This window comes from Eschscholzia californica, unplaced genomic scaffold (genome assembly GCF_041429995.1).
Source record: "Eschscholzia californica isolate CP2 unplaced genomic scaffold, dmEscCali1.0.p SCAF_2, whole genome shotgun sequence".
Classification (NCBI taxonomy): domain Eukaryota; kingdom Viridiplantae; phylum Streptophyta; class Magnoliopsida; order Ranunculales; family Papaveraceae; genus Eschscholzia; species Eschscholzia californica.
In genome coordinates, this window is record NW_028238309.1 from 342,959 (window position 1) to 361,795 (window position 18,837).

General features: G+C 36.3%; 5 protein-coding genes and 1 pseudogene across 5 annotated transcripts; 4 read left to right on the forward strand and 2 right to left on the reverse strand.

Moving 5' to 3' along the window:
* Positions 1-218: 218 nt before the first annotated feature.
* On the reverse strand, positions 219-982 carry LOC147554888 (large ribosomal subunit protein eL29z-like). Its single transcript, XM_086659914.1, has 3 exons — positions 844-982; positions 617-723; positions 219-497 (listed from the first exon to the last, which is right to left on the reverse strand). Exons 2-3 carry the CDS (start codon positions 716-718, stop codon positions 411-413), a joined length of 189 nt encoding a protein of 62 aa, XP_086516040.1. The 5' UTR covers positions 719-723; positions 844-982; the 3' UTR covers positions 219-410.
* A 3,774-nt stretch (positions 983-4,756) lies between these two features.
* LOC147554889 (small COPII coat GTPase SAR1A-like) lies at positions 4,757-7,181 on the forward strand. Its single transcript, XM_086662007.1, has 3 exons — positions 4,757-5,288; positions 5,429-5,560; positions 6,699-7,181. Exons 1-3 carry the CDS (start codon positions 5,160-5,162, stop codon positions 7,017-7,019), a joined length of 582 nt encoding a protein of 193 aa, XP_086518133.1. The 5' UTR covers positions 4,757-5,159; the 3' UTR covers positions 7,020-7,181.
* A 265-nt stretch (positions 7,182-7,446) lies between these two features.
* Positions 7,447-7,606, forward strand: LOC147554890 (5.8S ribosomal RNA; annotated as a pseudogene).
* A 394-nt stretch (positions 7,607-8,000) lies between these two features.
* On the reverse strand, positions 8,001-13,223 carry LOC147554891 (calmodulin-binding transcription activator 5-like). Its single transcript, XM_086662004.1, has 11 exons — positions 12,931-13,223; positions 12,728-12,831; positions 12,287-12,415; positions 12,075-12,190; positions 11,819-11,907; positions 11,697-11,742; positions 11,491-11,611; positions 10,314-11,370; positions 9,764-10,223; positions 9,368-9,679; positions 8,001-9,276 (listed from the first exon to the last, which is right to left on the reverse strand). Exons 2-11 carry the CDS (start codon positions 12,783-12,785, stop codon positions 9,220-9,222), a joined length of 2,445 nt encoding a protein of 814 aa, XP_086518130.1. The 5' UTR covers positions 12,786-12,831; positions 12,931-13,223; the 3' UTR covers positions 8,001-9,219.
* On the forward strand, positions 8,080-9,108 carry LOC147554892 (uncharacterized). Its single transcript, XM_086662006.1, has 2 exons — positions 8,080-8,902; positions 8,987-9,108. Exons 1-2 carry the CDS (start codon positions 8,215-8,217, stop codon positions 8,992-8,994), a joined length of 696 nt encoding a protein of 231 aa, XP_086518132.1. The 5' UTR covers positions 8,080-8,214; the 3' UTR covers positions 8,995-9,108.
* An 879-nt stretch (positions 13,224-14,102) lies between the features above and the next one.
* LOC147554893 (uncharacterized) lies at positions 14,103-16,580 on the forward strand. Its single transcript, XM_086663723.1, has 6 exons — positions 14,103-14,173; positions 15,013-15,141; positions 15,315-15,427; positions 15,516-15,607; positions 15,700-15,742; positions 15,866-16,580. The coding sequence occupies exons 1-6, from the start codon at positions 14,128-14,130 to the stop codon at positions 16,400-16,402; spliced, it is 960 nt and encodes a 319-aa protein (XP_086519849.1). The 5' UTR covers positions 14,103-14,127; the 3' UTR covers positions 16,403-16,580.
* Positions 16,581-18,837: the final 2,257 nt, after the last annotated feature.

An 18,837-nucleotide genomic window follows, 5' to 3' on the forward strand; every position in this document is an offset into this window, starting at 1 on the left:
CTATACTTTGATCTCCTTCAAAATTATCAAAGAAGATAGCTCCAATCATTCACACAAGAAACTTTCTCATTCGATATATATATATATATATATATATAAGAGGCTAGGTTTTGCCATTAACACTCTAATCTCGACGTTAAACTAAAAAATACGAGCCTATTGACTACACTAATCGTAGATTCATAATTCTAATCACCCACATAAACAAGAAGCACAAATCAACTGAAACAAGTGACTGAATTAGTAGTAGTAGTTCAAAATCTAAACCATTAACAATCTCAAAAATTAGTTGAAGATGAAGACTTAATCACCATTACTAGTTGATATTCAATAGCAAAACATATAATATCTTGGGTGCCTAAAAACAACAGAAGTAAGAAATAAAAAACCCTAATTGATTCTTATCTGATTTACTGTTCTTCCTCAGTTACAGATCCACCTTCCTTCTTGTTGTGCTTCTTTGCATACCTCTGGTTCCTCAAGAACTTTGGGTCCATCTATCAACACAAATCAGAAAACCCATAATAAGAAAACTTATAATATGATCAAACCCAGGTTGCAACGTTAACCATGGCAACAAAACCCTAAATTAGTGATGAAGAAACAAAGTTATTACCCCTTTGGTGGAAGTGTGTCTGTGCCTCTTTGGTTTCTTGATCCCATTTCTATGGGCTTTGTGTGACTGGTTATGAGCTGTGTGATTCTTCGACTTGGCCATTTTCTCTGAAAAAGATTTCAAATCAAAATGAAGAAAACGATATCATCAGGAATCGAAAATTTGGGTTCTACCCAGTAATTATCTGAGTGTTTTTTTTACTAGATCAATGAAGTAGAAAAGATTACCTGACGAGAGGAAGTTTCTGCCGGCTTAGCGCAGAGAGTTAGGGTTTTCACAGTGGGAAAGAAGAGGTGAGTAGAAGAAGAAGACTATATTAGTTGGGTTCTCAAACCCTAGCTCACTTTATGGAAATACCAAAACTACCCTTCTTGTTTGTTTGTCTTATTTGCCAGTGACCATATGACACGATACACAGACACAGTATGGCCTATGGCGATCCTTGTCCCATCCCCACTTCGTTTTCCTATAACAAATACACAAGTTTTAGCATAGAATTTAGGGGAGCGACTAAAAGTGTATCCCGTAAATGTTGTAGGCGTCTCCTAAATAAATTTGTTCCTCGTTAACACCTAACATCTTTATGCGCCTTCCTTCGGAATTACCAGTCCAAGGCCAAAAACATTGCTTCAGACTGACCCAGTCTCGAAGTGAGTCGGACTGTTTAGTCTGAATGGGATCGGACTAGACCAGTCTGAAACCTTGCTTTAGGTTTTGGACTGGGAAGTCTGAATCAAAACCCTCTAAGAGAAGAAAATAAAGACCTTTTGTAAAGATGAACATTAGATATGGATGCAATTCTATCGGATTGAATCTTGGTTGATTCTTAAGACTTTTTATCCGATTGGATCTGGTTTGCGGTAGGAATCATGAAGATGTAGGAAATAAAAGGTCCCATGAAATATTGCGGAGAAAAAACCATTTGAGATGGGAATGAAATGCTCATAACAATAGATTTTGATTTTGGTGAGGGACTAGCAAAAAAACTCAGAGAAGACGATGGCGATGAGGTTGGATCTCTCTTATTCTCCCTTCAGTTTTCATCTACATTTCTAAGGTTAGGATTTTCATAGAGAAAGGGAGAACAACAAACAAAGAAGAAAAGGGGGGAGGGTTCGGGGGCGCCTCTTGGACCTGTATGAGAGGCGGTTGTAGAGGGATGCCCCTACAACAGTTTTGGGATACACCTATAGACGCTCCCGTTAAAAATCTAAAAACATAAAAGATACCAATCATAAAATAAAACTTATTAAATAACAAATACAATTGATGGAATGTTATATAAAAAAAGACCTAATTCGGACTTTTGTCGAGTTGGGTCTAGTCCGTCTGGCTCGGAATGGAGGCGCAACTTGGGAGTACTGGTACCAGGCAGGTCCGAGTTAGCCTGGCTAGGAGTGTACACGAGCCGAGCTCCTAACGACCTGCTCGAGCTCGGCTCGACTATTGCTCGTGCTCGACTCGAATATTAACGAGCACGAGCTTAACACGAGCCCAAAATCATGCTCGTTTATGTAAACGAGCCGAGCTTGATCCTTCTTAAGTGTATCACGAGCTACTCGTAAACAACTCGTTTAACATACTCTTATAATATTGTAGTACATAATTACGTATTAGTATTGAAACTTGTACATGAAATATCAACCATTAAAAAATTACCGGAATATGAATCATTATTATTGTATGTGATAAATGATCATTGAAGTATTTTGATAATTTAGGAAGTTTTAATTTGAAGTATTTCGATAAACGAGCTTAAAAGAATGCGAGCTCGAGCTCGAGTTCGAGCTCGACAGTCAAATACACTAACCGATCTTGAACATCTTACTACTCGGCTCGGCTCGACTCGAGTACACCCCTAAGCCTGGCCCTTTTTCTCCGAACGGATGCGCCCAGGCTTGCCTTTCAAACATCACTAGTATGAGATTTAATATCATTTACTCTACATACACGCGTGAAAGAAGAGGAGAAAGAGAGAAATGGCGAGTATGATTGTTTGGAAGACCATTAGCCTTTTCACTTTGCGTTAGTTTTGGGCCTCAATTTGTGCGTAAGAGACTATTTAGTAATTCAATTTGACTTCAAACTTATATATGTATTTCTTTTCAGTTATAACCTTAAAGTCACATGGGAGATTTTATAGGCAATGCCCAAACTTGTTATAGGCAATCTTGTTAAAGGCAAGTCCTCATTTGGCTAGAGGCAATGTACGGATAGAAAGCAATGCCTTGGACATGTTTGACATAACGACGTCGTTAGGTCAACTGTTAAGTCAATAAACTTTGACTTAAGTCATCCTCCCATTTCATAAGAAAAAACGATCGAGACTGTTCCAAAGAAACCGAGAGGCAGAAAGAACCATGTCTCCTCTTCGTTAATCTCTCTCTCTTTCTGTCAATCGGCTACCAGGGGTTTTACTTCACATTCTTTTTCTTCAAATCTCTCTCTATCCAGAAGATTATAGATTATCCATTAAACCCTAGAATTTGGACAATCGAATTTCTGAAAAATCTTAGTTCCAAAAATTCATTTCTTTGGGTGGGATTGCTTGGAGTCTTAATTGAAGCGTTTAGGAAGAAGAAAATCCCCAAATCCAAAGTAAAATTCTAAAATCTCTTTTGTTTTTGCTTAATTGATCTTAAATTATGTGTGTATATGTTTGTATGAGTCTAAAGATGATTTACAAGTTGTGTTAATGGTTGAATTTTTTGTTGTTTTTAGTGACTTAACTGATCCAACATTTGAATTGGAGTTATAGTATAGTTCCTTCTTTATTTTGTTCAAATTTGAATTCTGTAGTTAAGTGTTTGATGAAATGACTCGAATAGAAAGAGAAACATAAAGTCCTTTGAAGAGAGAGAAAAATATAACTTGGGTGAAGATAACCTAAAACTTGATTATTGTAGGCATTGCCTTTAAAGAAATATAGTCATATTGATTGACCAAGTCATAAGTGGAAAATACATTACCTATAACAAGTTTGGGCATTGCCTATAAAATTTCCGAAGTCACATTTGTGCATAGGTATAATCTTTACCCGACATAACCCGATTAATAATGTTATCAATTTATACGATAATACCTATGCACATTATATGTATGATTGCTTGTATGTATTTATGTATGCATGTATAAAATTTATATAGATAATTTTTAAAGCATTTAAGTGTATAATATAGATATGTATACATATATTGTTGTCCAAGTGCGGAGTGCCCTTGACAAAACATTGTCAAGAGAACTTAATTAAGTTTTAGTTTTAATAGAAATTTCGGTACCATCGAAATAGAAAATATTTTGGTCATTTCGACCGAGGTATTTTGAAACTCTGGTGAAAACCCAATACTCGCCCGCCCGATACTCGAGAAATCCGAAAAGTTTGACGGACTTGGACGGATTTTGGACACTTGGATTTTTTAAATAACCCGTCCGATTAAACTCGAAAGCCTGAATGGACATATAGTTTCAAAGCTCGATCGCCCCGATCCGATGAATGACATGAACCCGACCGACCCGATCCGGACCGATTTTCACTCCTAGTGTTGGATAGAAAGTCGTCCCGCGACAATCTTCTACCACATAAGTGATAACGAATAGGGCTTATAGACTTGGGAAAAAGTAGGGAGGATTTTTTTATGAAACTAGTAGGGAGGATTTTAAAACCATGAAGACATTGTAATATACTAATATAGTATTCTTTTAAGGGTTATTTCCCTAATGACCCCCAACTTTGTGACCAGCTTCCCGCCTGGCCCCCTATTTTACGAGAAATACCCATATGGCCCACTTCCGTCATAACACCGTCACTCTCTCTCCTCCATCATGTGTTTCTCTCTCTGCGAACTCACGCCACATCATCTATTACGCCACCTCATCACCTTCTCCGGCAGAAGTCGCCGGCCGGCCAAATTTCCGGCCGGCGACCTTCAAACTAAATCGGCCGGCCGGCGACCTCTGTCGGAGAAGGTGATGAGGTGGCGTAACAGATGATGTGGCGTGAGTTGGCAGAGAGAGAAAACATGATGGAAGAGAGAGAGTGACGGTGTTATAACGGAAGGGAGCCATATGGATATTTCTCGTAAAGTAGGGGGCCAGGCGGGAAGCTGGTCACAAAGTTGGGGGCCATTAGGGAAATAACCCTTCTTTTAATACTTGGTTTTAGAATGACAGTTTTCGAAAAACCCAAGCGCTTGGATTTTAAATCAACGGCTAAGAAGGCATTAGATGACAAATATTGTCCACTCTGGCAACTTTCTATTGGAGATCATTAGTTTCACTTCACCGATCCCAAATCGGTGAACCCCGTATTTAGCTCGTACCTATAAATAACCTAGTAAAATCAGTGCCAACAGATTTCATTTCATTTTCCCTCTCTCTATCTCTCTCTCTATATATATAGAATCTCTGAATCTTAGATCGATCGAAGTTTTTCGTTCTCTCTCAAAACCCTAGGTAGAAAATCACTGAATTTGATTTTCGGGTATCTAATTTTCATATCTCGTGAAGAATTTTCGCAAAATTTCGAGGTTTGTCTTCTGAAACCATGTTTCTTGTCGATTGGTTCTATGGGGTTCTCGCTTCTCTTGGTCTATGGCAGAAAGAAGCCAAGATATTGTTTTTAGGGCTTGATAATGCTGGAAAAACTACTTTGCTTCATATGTTGAAAGATGAGGTAATTCATTCCCCTTTACCCCATTCGACCTACTATTATAATTTTCTCAGTGTTCTTTCTTTGTTTTCGAGAAATTAGAAAAATCTTTTGTAAATTTAGGGTTTTGTTGTTGATTGTGTTCTTACTTGATGATTTTGCAGAGATTAGTTCAGCATCAACCGACCCAGTACCCAACATCAGAGGAATTGAGTATTGGGAAAATCAAGTTCAAAGCTTTTGATTTGGGTGGACATCAGATTGCTCGTCGTGTCTGGAAAGATTATTACGCCAAGGTAAAATTAGGGTTTCCAATTCATATGTTCTAATGCAAGATTGTAGTTTATCATATTGTTTCTCCACTTACTATCATACTAGTATTTGTAAAATAAATTAAAGAAAAAAATTGGGTTCCCATAATTTCCCTGTATGAACTTCTTCATGAATCAGTAGAATCATAGTGGAAGTGAGATTGAACACATTCAGACCCCTCTTTGAATTGATTCGTAGGCGATAGGCGTATTTATAATCCTTTAAAGTTAGCTTGTCAATGAGGGCATATCTTGGGAGTCTTTTTCCTCTTAAGAAAAAACAAGTCCTCGAAGTGAAATCCTTTAGGCATAGTAAACTTACGCGTTATTGTCAATTATGCATCTATCTATAGAAGGCTGTTTATTGACATACTTGCTCGAGTATTTAAAACAGAAGCAATACTTCAATGTTATCTCGTTGATATTAATTTTAAAAGACATATGTTCTCGGTGGAGTAATTGCCTATGGAACTAGATAAACTATGCGGGCAGAAATATTATGTGGCTTGCTGCCCGGAGTCTGCCTGGTTCTTCTTATACACTAATTTGAACTTGAATTTCTACTTCTATGTGCTTGCCCATTAGTATCTTATGAAACTTGTCGTTCTTTTGCGAGTATTCAAAGTGGTAAATGAAAGTTTGGAACGGCAGGAATTCTGTTTTGCTCTATCATTCTTGAGAATTTAGATCATATCATAGGGGAGATATGACTTAATGTTCCTTATCTTGATATACCCAGTTTCTTATAACCCTTCAATTTGTCGGTCTCGAATTTGTAATTCTACCAATAACTCTTCATTCTTAGGGTGATACTTGCTAGAACCTGTTGGTTTATACATGTATCAAGCAAAGAAGTGGTCGGCCATTTACTCCCACTGTCTGATTTACAGTTGGGTCATGGGTGGTTTTACTTCGAATACTACATTTTTTGCTTATACATTTGATTGTTGTAACAATATGACCCGATGCTAAAGACCCTTTTGAAGAACTCGCTAGTGTGCAGGTTTTTTGTATTTCTAGCATTCTGGATTCAAGTGCTGACTCCAAACAACTTACTGTTAATTTTTTTGTGGTTAATCATAAATTTGTAGCAGCATTTGATTTGTTATTTTTTGTGGTGCAGGTCGATGCAGTGGTGTATCTTGTGGATGCGTATGATAAGGAGAGATTTGCAGAATCAAAGAAAGAGTTAGATGCCCTCCTCTCGGATGAGTCTCTGGCTACTGTCCCTTTCCTTGTGCTGGGGAACAAGATTGACATACCTTATGCAGCTTCAGAAGACGAGCTACGATACCATTTGGGGCTAACCAACTTCACCACAGGCAAGGGCACTGTGAACCTCGCCGACTCCAATGTTCGTCCCCTAGAGGTTTTCATGTGTAGTATTGTCAGAAAGATGGGCTATGGTGAAGGATTCCAATGGCTTTCTCAGTACATCAAATAGTGTAAAAGGGAAACGACGCCTAAATCGGTAATTTTATGCTTGCGCCTTATTCCAGTTCTCACTGGACTTCAGATGAATCGTGGTCTGTTATATGTTTGGGTACTGTATTGAATGAGGATATATTAATGAAGGCAATGTAAAATATTTGACTCTCGTTCTTAACCTTTCTTCTTCTCATCTAATACCTTTTATTTCTCTCGTTCTCTCCGTGTTGTCTATCTTAGTGATAGAGCTCGGGACCTTGGATTTGGTTTACCGTATTTTATAAATATTCGTAGTAATGGGAGTTATTTAAAAAGTATTCGGTGTGGAATATATTTTTGCACTGTAGAGATCAGAACTCGAGTCTTACTATATGGAGATTGCACAAGGGAAGATAGGAGAGAGCGGCTCCAAACCTCTTGATAGAAGAGAGGACGCTTCAGACGACTCGCGACACCGGATATCTCGGCTCTTGCATCAATGAAGAACGTAGCAAAATGTGATACTTGGTGTGAATTGCAGAATCCAGTGAACCATCGAGTTTCTTAATGCAACACAAGGTGCACCCAAGGTCGTCAGGCTGAGGGCATTCTCGCTGGGCGTCACACACCGAGTCGCCCTCGCCTCTCGACCGATGCGGCTTTGGATGGCGGAGTGGAGGCTGGCCCCCGTGCCTCCAGGCGCATATGATGCAAAATGCTGGCCCTACCCTACGAGGCTGCGCCACGCTCTGCGATGGTCGATCTTGAAAAATTGGCGTATTCTCCCACCAACAGGAACCGAGGACACTCAAACAAAACACAGATCCCAATGACACGATGAAGAGTAAGATTTCCATGAGAGATCTGAAGGAAAATTGAGGATCTAGAAGTAGATAGGTCTTAATCAGTTAGTTTGATGGCACCAATCAGAATTCCTTTATTGATAGAGGAATCTTCCTTGATTGGTAAACGAGATCCAATTAACCAATAAAAGAAATGAAAAGACTTGGATACAGTTGTATGACTCGATCATCCAAACTAACCTAGAAAGTGAGGTTGGAATCATTTCATGGAATTGGTCAAAATCATTCATCTTTCTCTCAAACTCTCTAATTTGTCAACCCCTCAGACAAATTTGACTTCTCCTTCTTCTTCTTGAGAGAGAGAGAGAGAGTTCAAAGTTACTTGGAAACACACCAAACCTTGACCTAGTCCGAGTCCACCATCCTTTCATGTTCATCACTCCCTCCACATTTAAAAGCCTTCAAAATTTTCATCCAATTCTCATTCTTCCTCTCTCACCCAAAGCTTCTATTCATTCAATTACAATGGGAAATTACATCTCCAATCGGGTTTCCGACAAACCAGGAAAGATCATACTATCCGACGGCACAATTCATGAGTTCAACCAACCTATAACCGTCGCAGAACTCATGCTAGATCACCCTCAACATTTTGTAGTAGAACTTATATCAATGAAGAACAGAGAAAAACCAACTCCATTGCCAGCAGACAAGATACTAGAGTCAAGGAAGGTTTACTTACTGCTACAAATGAAACAAGGCAAACCCATTTCACTTTCGACCGACCAAACTCGAAAAATTCTATCAAAGATGAAGGCATCAAGACCATTTCAGAGATTCCCATCTTTCCTATATGCAACCAAGGTTCTTCCTTTGCTTGCTAGTATTTGTCAATTTTGCACTTGTTTGGGTCATGAAGTTGTCTTGCCCAAGAAAGATGGTTTTGTGAAAGAGTTAGACAAGGATGATAACCCGAAAATTCATGTCCAAATCTTCGAGGAAGGATCAACTTTTACGACTAGGCAAGTTTCATGCAAAGGGTGGAAGCCCACTTTGGTTACCATTGAAGAGAAGGCAGGAGGTAATACATCTTTTCGGAGATCGTTCAAGAAACAAGGTACGTAATTATTCATTATTATATATCAAATTATTCTACTCTAGAAGGTAGAGATTTTGATGTGATATGTGTATGTGTGCGCAGTTTTATAGGCGTTAATGTTTGCAAGAAGGTACATCATGTATGCACTATAGTTCGATAATATTGTTCATCAAATCAATGTAATCATTTCACTATATTATTTTGTTCAAAATGGGTTTCTGAGATATGACTTATTCGATTAAGAATGAGTAGCTAAATTTCCTTTCAAAACTTAAAGGTAATGTAATGAACACAATGATCTTTAAGTGCAGAAGCTCACGGTTAGAAAAACATCGTTAAGAGTTATTTTTATTGCTTTTAAATCCTGGTTCTTGAATTGAATTTCGCTCCAACTGCATAAGTAAGAAAAAGAATTGTTAGGCTCAATTGACGAACTAAAATAAACAATAATAAAATATAGATGGCTCTAGAAAAGTAATCTACCATGGTTTGAGCATGAACTAGCTTCATCTTTCGATACTCTTGTTGTGCTTTATACGACCGAAACAAGGCCTGAACCCGTACAACTGATCTCTCGAAACGCTCTTCCGCTTGTTTCCGGCTGTCTATGAAGAAGTCCTCATGAATGTCATTTTCAAGATTCTGGCCTAGTGCATTAGCTTCTGTTATTTTAGGTTGAAATCCACGAAAACCAATTCTTTTCTTACGCCATCTTAATATCGCCTTCTCAAGTACTCCAACAGACCAAATAACTTTATGATATTGCTTCCTAACTCGGTGGCCTCGAAAAGCAGCCTAAATTTGAAAAACAAAAACACCCATTTATCCATCAACTCATCTGAACAAGTAGAATCAAATCGGTAAACTATAAGTTCTTACCTGAATTTTGATTGCTTGCTTATGAAGATGACGAAGTATTTGATTTTTCGGTCTTGTGAAAGCTTTCATCTCAGCTATTATTGCTTCTATCTCAGTATCTTGTTGAGTTGCTTCTTTCTCTATCCTTAGGGAGTCCTCTCTGAATTTAGCTTGTATAAGTGAAGCTGTACCAGCAGTAGCCCGAAATGCTGCCAAGGAGTCCTTCAGACATAATTCTTCTTCGTCGAGGTTTTCATGGTTCAGGATATGATCATGTGTGTCAGCTCTTGTCAAGCCAGTTAAGGACATACGACTAAAATGTGCCGTGAGTCCCTTTTCCGCTAGATAAGCCGCTATTCCATCATGCCCAGTTTCGTGTGCTATATCAGCAGCGGTTCTCCCTCCGGGGGATTTCGACGTTGGATCTGTGACTAAACTTGGATCTGCCCCTTCTGATAAAAGAACTGCAACCATTTCTTTCCTACAATTTAAAGATTACTAAGAGAACAAGCAATAGATCTTTCGCAAAATCATCGTAAACAACAAACAGCAGAATAGAATGATAGATTACCTGCCATAGAATGAGGCCCAGTGAAGGGCAGTCCAGCCCGATGCATCTCGAAAATCCAACGAGAGGCCTAAACATGAATATATTTGAACAGCCCATGTATAACCCAAGACAGCACATAAATGGAGAACTCCGTGACCTTGACAATCACGATGACTCGTTTCACAACCTTCATGAGCTCTTTCCGAGAGCGATTCTTTCAACTTACTCTTCAAAATGAGTTCGAAAAGCTTCTTCTCAGCTTGCGAAATTGTGATACCATTTTTCTTGACTGATTCAATCATGTATACCCAATCTTTGTCAATCGAAGAACTTATGATAGACTTTTCTTCGACGAATTTGTTCGGTACAAGACTAAGGGGTTTGCTTGTAGAGAAGAGTAAGTGAGCAAGTCTTGATTGAATTAGAAACTCCTCCAGGTTTCGGTTCTCATCCTTTAATGGACCCAAAGGCTCGCGATATTCGAAAGTTAGAACTTGACTAATGGGTACACAAGAATCAAGACTGAAATAGAAATTCACTAGTCCAGGAGCATGAGGTAAAGCCTGGCAGCAAAATACACCAGCTTGAATCCTTTCGACAGGGGCAGGTGCGTTGCCAAAGATGCAATATAAATCTTCTAACTGTGCGATATGTGAATGCGGTTCATGAAAGTATCCGATTACGATGACCCTTGTCACTTCATTCGAGAAACCCCATTGAGGTGAAACTTCCACAATATTAAAGACTTGTTCTTGGATATTCTGCTGATAAGCCATTACCGGAAGTGAACTCGAGTCTTTACCTGTTGAATCGACTAAGGAGGCTGAGGAATCGAACATGGTATAGTCCTTCTGGCCAAAACTGTCCCCTGTCTGTAGCGTATCGGACATTATTGTTCTTTCAAACTCTTCCGTCTCCATTGTCAAATTCATTCTAGAGGGAGCAAACTCCTTCGGATTGTTAGACAGCAAATCGTCCCACTCAAGTGTGTTAAGTTCATGAAGTCTTCTCTCATGTTCTTCCAAATCCTTGTCATAGTCAACATCAATTGGCTCAGCAGAATGAGGGGTCCTAGAACCTAAAACACCCATTTAAGAGGTCAGTTGAAACATTTTGGATTGAAAGTGAACTCTAAATGGATGATTCTTTGGCCTTCATATACTATAACAATTTATATACCGAAAAATGTTAAACTCACTTTCATTAAATGTATGACTTGTTCCACCATGGGATTCTTCTGGTAAGACCATAGAAAGAGATGCGCCTACATAGGCTGAACCAGGACTGGAATGGACATGAGCTATACGAGAACCCTTCATCTTTATCGTATCCGAAAATATAAAGCAATTATAAGCATTAAGATTTATCTTGATATGAATAATTGATGAAGTAAAAGAAACCAACCTCTGTCGTGTCACGATAATGAACAAGAACTATATTTTCATGATTCCTGAAAAACAAGAAGTCAAGAGGGTTTTTGACATCGTATACGTTTCTAAACACCAATTATTCTAAAGACAACTTACTTATCGAGCAACCAATAACAACGTCTCACGAAATGGGGATTCTCTTGGCCATGAGCATAGTATACATGGATCATTTTCTCATGACCAACCTGATCACAAAAACATCCATTAGAGGTTAAACTAAAAATCTCGACGCCTTGAGACGAAAGTACCAAAACAAGATACCTAGGCCTTAATCTCAACCATATTTCATATATCTAGACAAGGCAATGCTCAAAGGAAATAGGGTATTGGACAAATAGTGTGTGTATACTACCTTTAGTTGTTCATGAGATTCTTTAACGGACTTCTCATTCTTTGTTCTTTCAAAGTTATGCCCATCTTTCCGAAAACTCCTTAGCTTTTTACGATCGAATAGCAAAATCGTTCCGCCTATGTTTTAATCAACAAAACAAGGTTTAGATTAAGTGAAATTACAAACCCAATTACAAACAAGATTGGTTTTCTTTTTGCTAAATGGACTAGTACCTTTTGGCAAGTTGACATGCTCTGTTTGGAGGGGGAAACAATAAGCATAGTTACAGAGTATTGCATAAACTTCATTGGGCCTCAACCACCTTGTCTTTGCTTCCTGCACTATCTTATTGATATCCAAATCTGCCCACAAAGCAAATGTACCACAATTTGGACAGGCTCAGAAACAACATTTTTAATCCGCCGTTTTTCGATAGGAACATGATAAATTGAAAAATCTAGGCCTCTTTAGATGTTTCCGTGTACGGGCCTCAATCATGTAAGACCCATTTATAAATGGGCCTTGTTAGGATACTATGACGTGTAAGTTGGCCGTATATGGGGCTGACACGGCCCGTTGGTAAAGGTAGAAAAAAAAAACACATTCGTCGAAGCAAATCAAGGAACAAAAACTAAATAATAGAAATTGAACAACTCTGAATTCTCAAATACTACCTTCCAATGTATGAAATCCATGGATTTCTGATCCAGCAAGTTCTACACTACTTTCCATGGCGATCGATATACTCTAGATATTCCGTCGAATACCAACAAGCTCCCTAATATTCAAATTTCAATAATACACATGATTCAAAGTACTAAAAAAGAAAAACAAGTGAACTCCATTTCACAAGGTAAAAAAGAGATCAAACGCTTACCTTGTTTGATGAAATAAACTTGGCTTTTTGATAGCTTTGTGTCTAGTTATGATGATTGAAATTCTTGTCTCTCTAGGAAAACAAGAAAAGTTATTTTTGGAATAGAAAATCTTCAATGGCTATTTATGTTATATATAGCAAGGTTGAATTTCTTTTCTAGTGGGTTATATGCTCACAAAATCACAATATAATCCCCAAGAGTAATACTAATTAATAAAACTTGTAAATATGTCATATGAGTTTGTCCCTAATAAAGGAAAAGATTTTCTCTTATTCTTTATTTTGTCATGAATGTTCTCTATTTATGACATAACTAAGTAAAGCTCATCTTCTCTTTCTAAATGTGATGATTGTAATGTTCCTTAGTCAAAAAGAAATAGAGATATGTTGATCTCATCCGTGATAAGAACACTAGTCTCTCAAAACGAGAGTTTTCTAGCACGTGACGTGGGCATATAAATTCTCTCCTTTTTTGACATAGGTATACTAGAAGAAATTGATACAATACCTTGGAAAAAATTATATTTAAAGGATAATCCACTCAGAATTTGATAGTATAGTGCCCACTAAGCATCACTTGGTAGATGTATAATTGTTCACATTTTCTCAAACTAAATTTGGCATATTAAATCTCACCCCATTTAATTGTTTTAAGATATATCTATCTATATATATATATGTGTGTGTGTGTATATGTATGTACATGATTTACTAGGTAAATGTGTAAATACAAAAAAGATTATGTAAAAAGAAAAAGTAAAATGGTAACCAATAAATTTTAGATTTAGGTTCAAAATACCCTAATCAATTAGTTATATTTTAAAAAAGTCAAGATTCAACTTCCATACTCATAAATGTAATTTAATTAATTATAGGGAATTCCCTCAATGTGTGAATTTAGTGTTATATTTGGACCTATCTCTAACCCATTTGTAACCCATATTATTTGTATTTAAAATAGGAAAACATTCAATTTTGTGATAGACGTTGGGATCTTAATGATTTTGTTTTGTTTTTTTTTTTAAATGAATGATTTTGTTTTGTTGAAATTGATCTTTATGATAGAAAATTGGCATTATATTCATATGCCTTATATAACAAATATAAATGCACCTGCCACGTGGACATATATCTCATTATATTTAAATACTACTTGTTATGCATTTTAGAATGTGTCTGTAAAACAAATTGAAGACAATGGAGCTTGCCGAATCTCAAATTCATGGTTTTGCAACCATCCAAGGTGAAACTTTCAAGAGTCTTAATCCATTTTTGAGTTGTTGTGGTATTGTTGTATTTTACTGTTTCACCAAGCCAAGGGGAAGCATTCTTTTCAAATTTATATATTAATCTTTTAAGAATATTTTGATTTTTGTAATCTTAAAAGAGATTTAATTGATTTATACTATACTAGTAGGAGCATATAAATTTTGTTTTTCTCAATTGAAAAATATTATTTCTCTGTTCGGTTTCAACTAGTTATTCTTTTTCACTCGGATAGGAAGATTATTTGTAATGGTTTATTGTCTTTTCAACTTTAAAGATTAGAATGTTGTTGTCGTTAAAGAGACAATTTTTGTAGCAACCAATAATTGTCCGTCCATATAGGTTGATTTCCTCTTAGGAAAATGATTGTATGCCCGAAAGATATCCTGGCTTAATCCCGATTTGGGCATCATTTTGAGAGATGATGTAAAATATTTGGTAACACTTTGTTCTCTCTTAATTAATCTTGCACAAACACTGATATTGGGATTGGGTAGTATCATGTGTGACTCTCGATGTGATCAGATTCAAATTTTATTTATTGTTCAAAAGAAAATAGGTAACGATAGCACAAGATCAAACAAAACAGTTTATCTATAGACTCGTATTTGTGGGTAACCGTTTCTATATGTTTTAACCTAGTTTAGGATTCGAAGATTCTGACTGACTTTTAAATAAGTCGTACGAAAGTACATCTAGTCAATAATTAATGTTTGCACGCTTTAACGACTAATGATACATGCACGAATTATTCGTTCTTTTCGTGTATATATATATAGTATTTAAACTAGGGTTATTTTTCAAAAATATGTATAGATCTGAACATGTCGAAGATAGAGGAAGAAGCGCCGAGTAGGTGGTTGACTCCAAAAGAAGTTTATGCTATACTAAGTAATGGCGAAGCTTGTTTTCCAGTGGAGACTAAATGTGTCAATCTCCCCAAAGGTATTCTTTAAACTATAAACAACTTCTTATCGTTTCTAATCAATTAATTAATAATCAAAGTTCATTGGAGTACTATATTTTTTCTTTTTGTAATAATATTTCGATTGATGTATTTGTTCTAATATATATATATATATATTTGTCTATGGTTTCTTGATTTGGGACATATATAGCTGGAACAGTTTTATTGTTCGACCGTTCTAAGGTAGCGAGATTTCGAAACGATGGCTATAACTTTAGGAAGAGAACGAATGGGAATATACAAGAATCTCACAACAAAATAATGGTGAGATCAGACCATATACATGTATATAAGTTAATTTATGGTCTTTATATTTGTTCTAATTAACATGTTTAAATTAATTTTGTATCAGATTAATGGAGCTCCTTTGCTAATTGTATATAATGCATATGGCGGTGAAGATAATCCCAACTTTATGAGAAAGACTTTTTGGATTAATAATAAGTATGTAATTCTCTTGTCTAATTTTAGTTTAACTAGAGTTCTATCTGATTGACTGTCTGTGTGTATGTCTGTTGGACTATTGTTCGTTACAGGGAACATAAACATCATGACATTGTCCTTTGTCATTATCGTGAGGTACATACAAAAGATATTTTCCCTCACTTCGTAATTATATATAATTTATATAGGGTGATAATTAATCTTAATATATACTTAGTAATGTTTCATTAATAATTATTACTTTTGTATGAAAAATAGTTGCAGGTAGCTGATGTTCGGTTGAAACGACTCAAAAAGAAAAAAGATGATAAGCCGTCCGACGACAAAAATGAAACAACTACTGGTGATATTGTAACTATTGGTGATTTCAGAATTCCAACAATTCATGCACCCCTATATCAAGCAATTGTCGATCGTCATGGTCCTATCTTCTCTACATTATTAGAGGTTAACTCCACTGTTAACCAGGCAGCAGTTGAACTCTTAAAAACTGTTAAGGAAATGCTCTACTATCCAAAAGGTTATGTCACAAAAGAGCAAAAAGAAAAATGGGGTTGCGTTATTAAAGATTCGGATCGTCTAGGGTTTCAAATTAATTGGTTGAAAAAGATTTATAACGATCTCCTTAATGAAGTAAGATGTGCTAAGGAAACTGAGACAAAGTTGAGTATCATTAGGACTCAATTATCTGTTGCTAAAGCTCGAGTTGAACAACTTGAAAAAGAGCACGAAGAATGTATTTCTCAACGTGTTCCTTTCGATACAGAAGCTCATATTCTTACCCTTGAATTCTGAGGGGGCTCGCTCGTCTTTAAATTTATGACTAGTATTAATTCTTGATCAACTCTCTCTTAATACTATTATTAGTTTGGTTTTAATTTCATGGTTGAGTACTTGGGTTATTATTAATGTATGGTGCTTAGTTTCTTGTTTTTCAATTGATTTGATATATTTATGTTTTATTTATTTATTAGGGTTTCAATTTACTTTCTAAAAGAAAGAGCTAATATTTCGATAAAAAAACACATTGTTTAGTGAAAATAATATATTTTCCTAATTATTGAAACAAATCTCTTTAATTTTAGAAAAACAAAACGTCTACTCGTATAAATTTTTTAAATGTGATTAATGAGTATATATCATGTACTTCGTTTACATACTTTTCTATATAAAACCAATAATGATGATTGTTGCACTAGATCTGCTAGACTCCTTCGTAAACGTAAACGCTTAAGTGATATCTTAAAGGAATCTACTATAGAAATGATTACGTCAATGGTATCCATTTTTTATGCTTGTTACAGGTTGCTTACTTCATTAGTATTCCAAAAATGTGTTAAAATACGTTGGTTGTTGATACGAGTATTTTATTTTAGCCAATTTATTAATAGTACTCATTTATTCGTATTATTTACTTTTGTTGAGCTTGTGTTTCAGTGTTTGTACCAATTCAAATTTTGTGGAAATTTTAAGGAGAAAAGACATCTTCAGCGAAAAAAAGAAGAAGATCTAGGGGTGTCTTTAGAACTTCTCAGAGTCGGGTTTTGACCCATTGTAATATAACTCTTACTTCCCAAGCGTGATAACTCAAAGGCCACCCAGAGCCCATGGAGTAAACAAACAAAGCAGCAAATGAAGATTTGGATTTCTCTTGTTATCTAAAGACTAAAATTATAGGAATCAAACCATGTTGGAATAGTTCGGTCGGTTAAAAATCGATTTCAACTCAGTTTGATTCGTCAAAGTCAAAAGATCTACAAGCTCAATTACGTTCCTCTGGTCGAGTTCTTCAATTTTGAGCCAAATTGTTTAAATCATTAAAACCTGTTTTCGAATCAGTTCAATTCGTCAAAATCAGAAGGTCTAAGCACAATTGCGTTCCTCTCGTCGAGGTCTTCAATTTTGACCTAAAATGTAAGGATGGTATTGTTTGTTTGTGGTGATTTGTACTTTGTTAAAGGGTCTGACATTTCAACTGAGTTGGGATTTGTTAGATTCTCTCTCAAAATAAATAAAAATACTCTTCTTTAAGTTGAAGGAAAGGGGGTGGTACTGATTCAACTCAGTAAGCACTCACTACTTGGTGGTATGATAAAATCTGGGAGAGCCATCACTGATTAAACTGATGATAGATTGTGTAGAAATATGATGCATGATGAATGCATTGGACCACTGACTACACCTTTAACATCAAATAATGGGGAATCCATGACAATTTTGGACCTGTTCACATCTCACTTTTATGGGTTTTGATTATGATTTATGAAAGATGATGGATTTGTGATAGATTATGACAACTTTGTCTCTTACATTATTCATTCCTATTAAATCTGACTCGTCAAAATCTGATTCTCATTTTCTTCCCACACGCTTAAATACAAATCAAGAGTGTGACGCCCCAATATTTAGAAGTTAACGATATTATTTCCGTTTTTAGTGAAAGATCAAACTTAGTAAACAGTGAGGCTTTTTCGGGGGTAGGGGGCTTGTGGAGCTTTCTCCAGAAATAAAACACCGTACATGTTTGAGGTGCGAAAAACATAGACTATCGTTACTGCGAAGGTTTGGGTGCTACAAGTGGTATCAAAGTCAAAGGTGAAGAATTGTTGTGATATTCCTACATCACTCACGAGATTGTAGGTGAATGCTCGAGCTTACCTATGTGAGATGCAGTACTAAGATCGTAGTGATCCCGTACTAGTAGTGAACTAGTTAAACAAATTTGACTGGAATCTTATTGATATATTAAGATTAATTAGGGGATAATTTATCTCCAAGGAAGCTGATAAAGAGAATCTTTAGGAGTTATCAAAACCTATGCTCCCTAGAGTTAGACATGTTTGGAAAATTAGGGTTTTTTTTAACTTCTTCTTCCTATTATCCTCTAATACTTCTATTATTAACTTAATCTACTACAGTATTATGTTAATAAGAAGATGCTCTTGGTTATGAAGAAGGGATTGATGCCCTTAAATTCTTCCTTTGCAATTTGGATAAGGACCTTATGGGAGGGTAGGGGGACCATTTGAAGGGTTTAAGTTTGGTATAAAAAAATGAGTCTCTTTCAGTGCCCAACACATTTACAATCAGAACAGATGATGTCACTCTTTTATTGGGACTGCATCATGAACATCCTAACATGCATGTTACTTGTAGGGTACCCTAACATGCCCTAATTATAAGGGATGCCTAATTGTTAGGTTCTTGCTTCATAAAATAAAGAAAAGAAA

Coding starts and splice junctions, on each gene's coding strand:
- LOC147554888 (XM_086659914.1), bottom strand. CDS start 718: ATGGCCAAGTCGAAGAATCACACAGCTCATAACCAGTCACACAAAGCC. Junction 498..616: donor GACACACTTCCACCAAAGGG/GTAATAACTTTG, acceptor TTGTGTTGATAG/ATGGACCCAAAGTTCTTGAG.
- LOC147554889 (XM_086662007.1), top strand. CDS start 5,160: ATGTTTCTTGTCGATTGGTTCTATGGGGTTCTCGCTTCTCTTGGTCTA. Junction 5,289..5,428: donor TTCATATGTTGAAAGATGAG/GTAATTCATTCC, acceptor ATGATTTTGCAG/AGATTAGTTCAGCATCAACC. Junction 5,561..6,698: donor GGAAAGATTATTACGCCAAG/GTAAAATTAGGG, acceptor TTTGTGGTGCAG/GTCGATGCAGTGGTGTATCT.
- LOC147554891 (XM_086662004.1), bottom strand. CDS start 12,785: ATGGAAAGTAGTGTAGAACTTGCTGGATCAGAAATCCATGGATTTCAT. Junction 9,680..9,763: donor AGCAAGCAATCAAAATTCAG/GTAAGAACTTAT, acceptor TTTCAAATTTAG/GCTGCTTTTCGAGGCCACCG. Junction 9,277..9,367: donor TAGTTCATGCTCAAACCATG/GTAGATTACTTT, acceptor TTACTTATGCAG/TTGGAGCGAAATTCAATTCA.
- LOC147554893 (XM_086663723.1), top strand. CDS start 14,128: ATGGAGCTTGCCGAATCTCAAATTCATGGTTTTGCAACCATCCAAG. Junction 15,608..15,699: donor ACTTTTTGGATTAATAATAA/GTATGTAATTCT, acceptor TGTTCGTTACAG/GGAACATAAACATCATGACA. Junction 15,743..15,865: donor TCCTTTGTCATTATCGTGAG/GTACATACAAAA, acceptor TATGAAAAATAG/TTGCAGGTAGCTGATGTTCG.
- LOC147554892 (XM_086662006.1), top strand. CDS start 8,215: ATGTTCATCACTCCCTCCACATTTAAAAGCCTTCAAAATTTTCATCCA.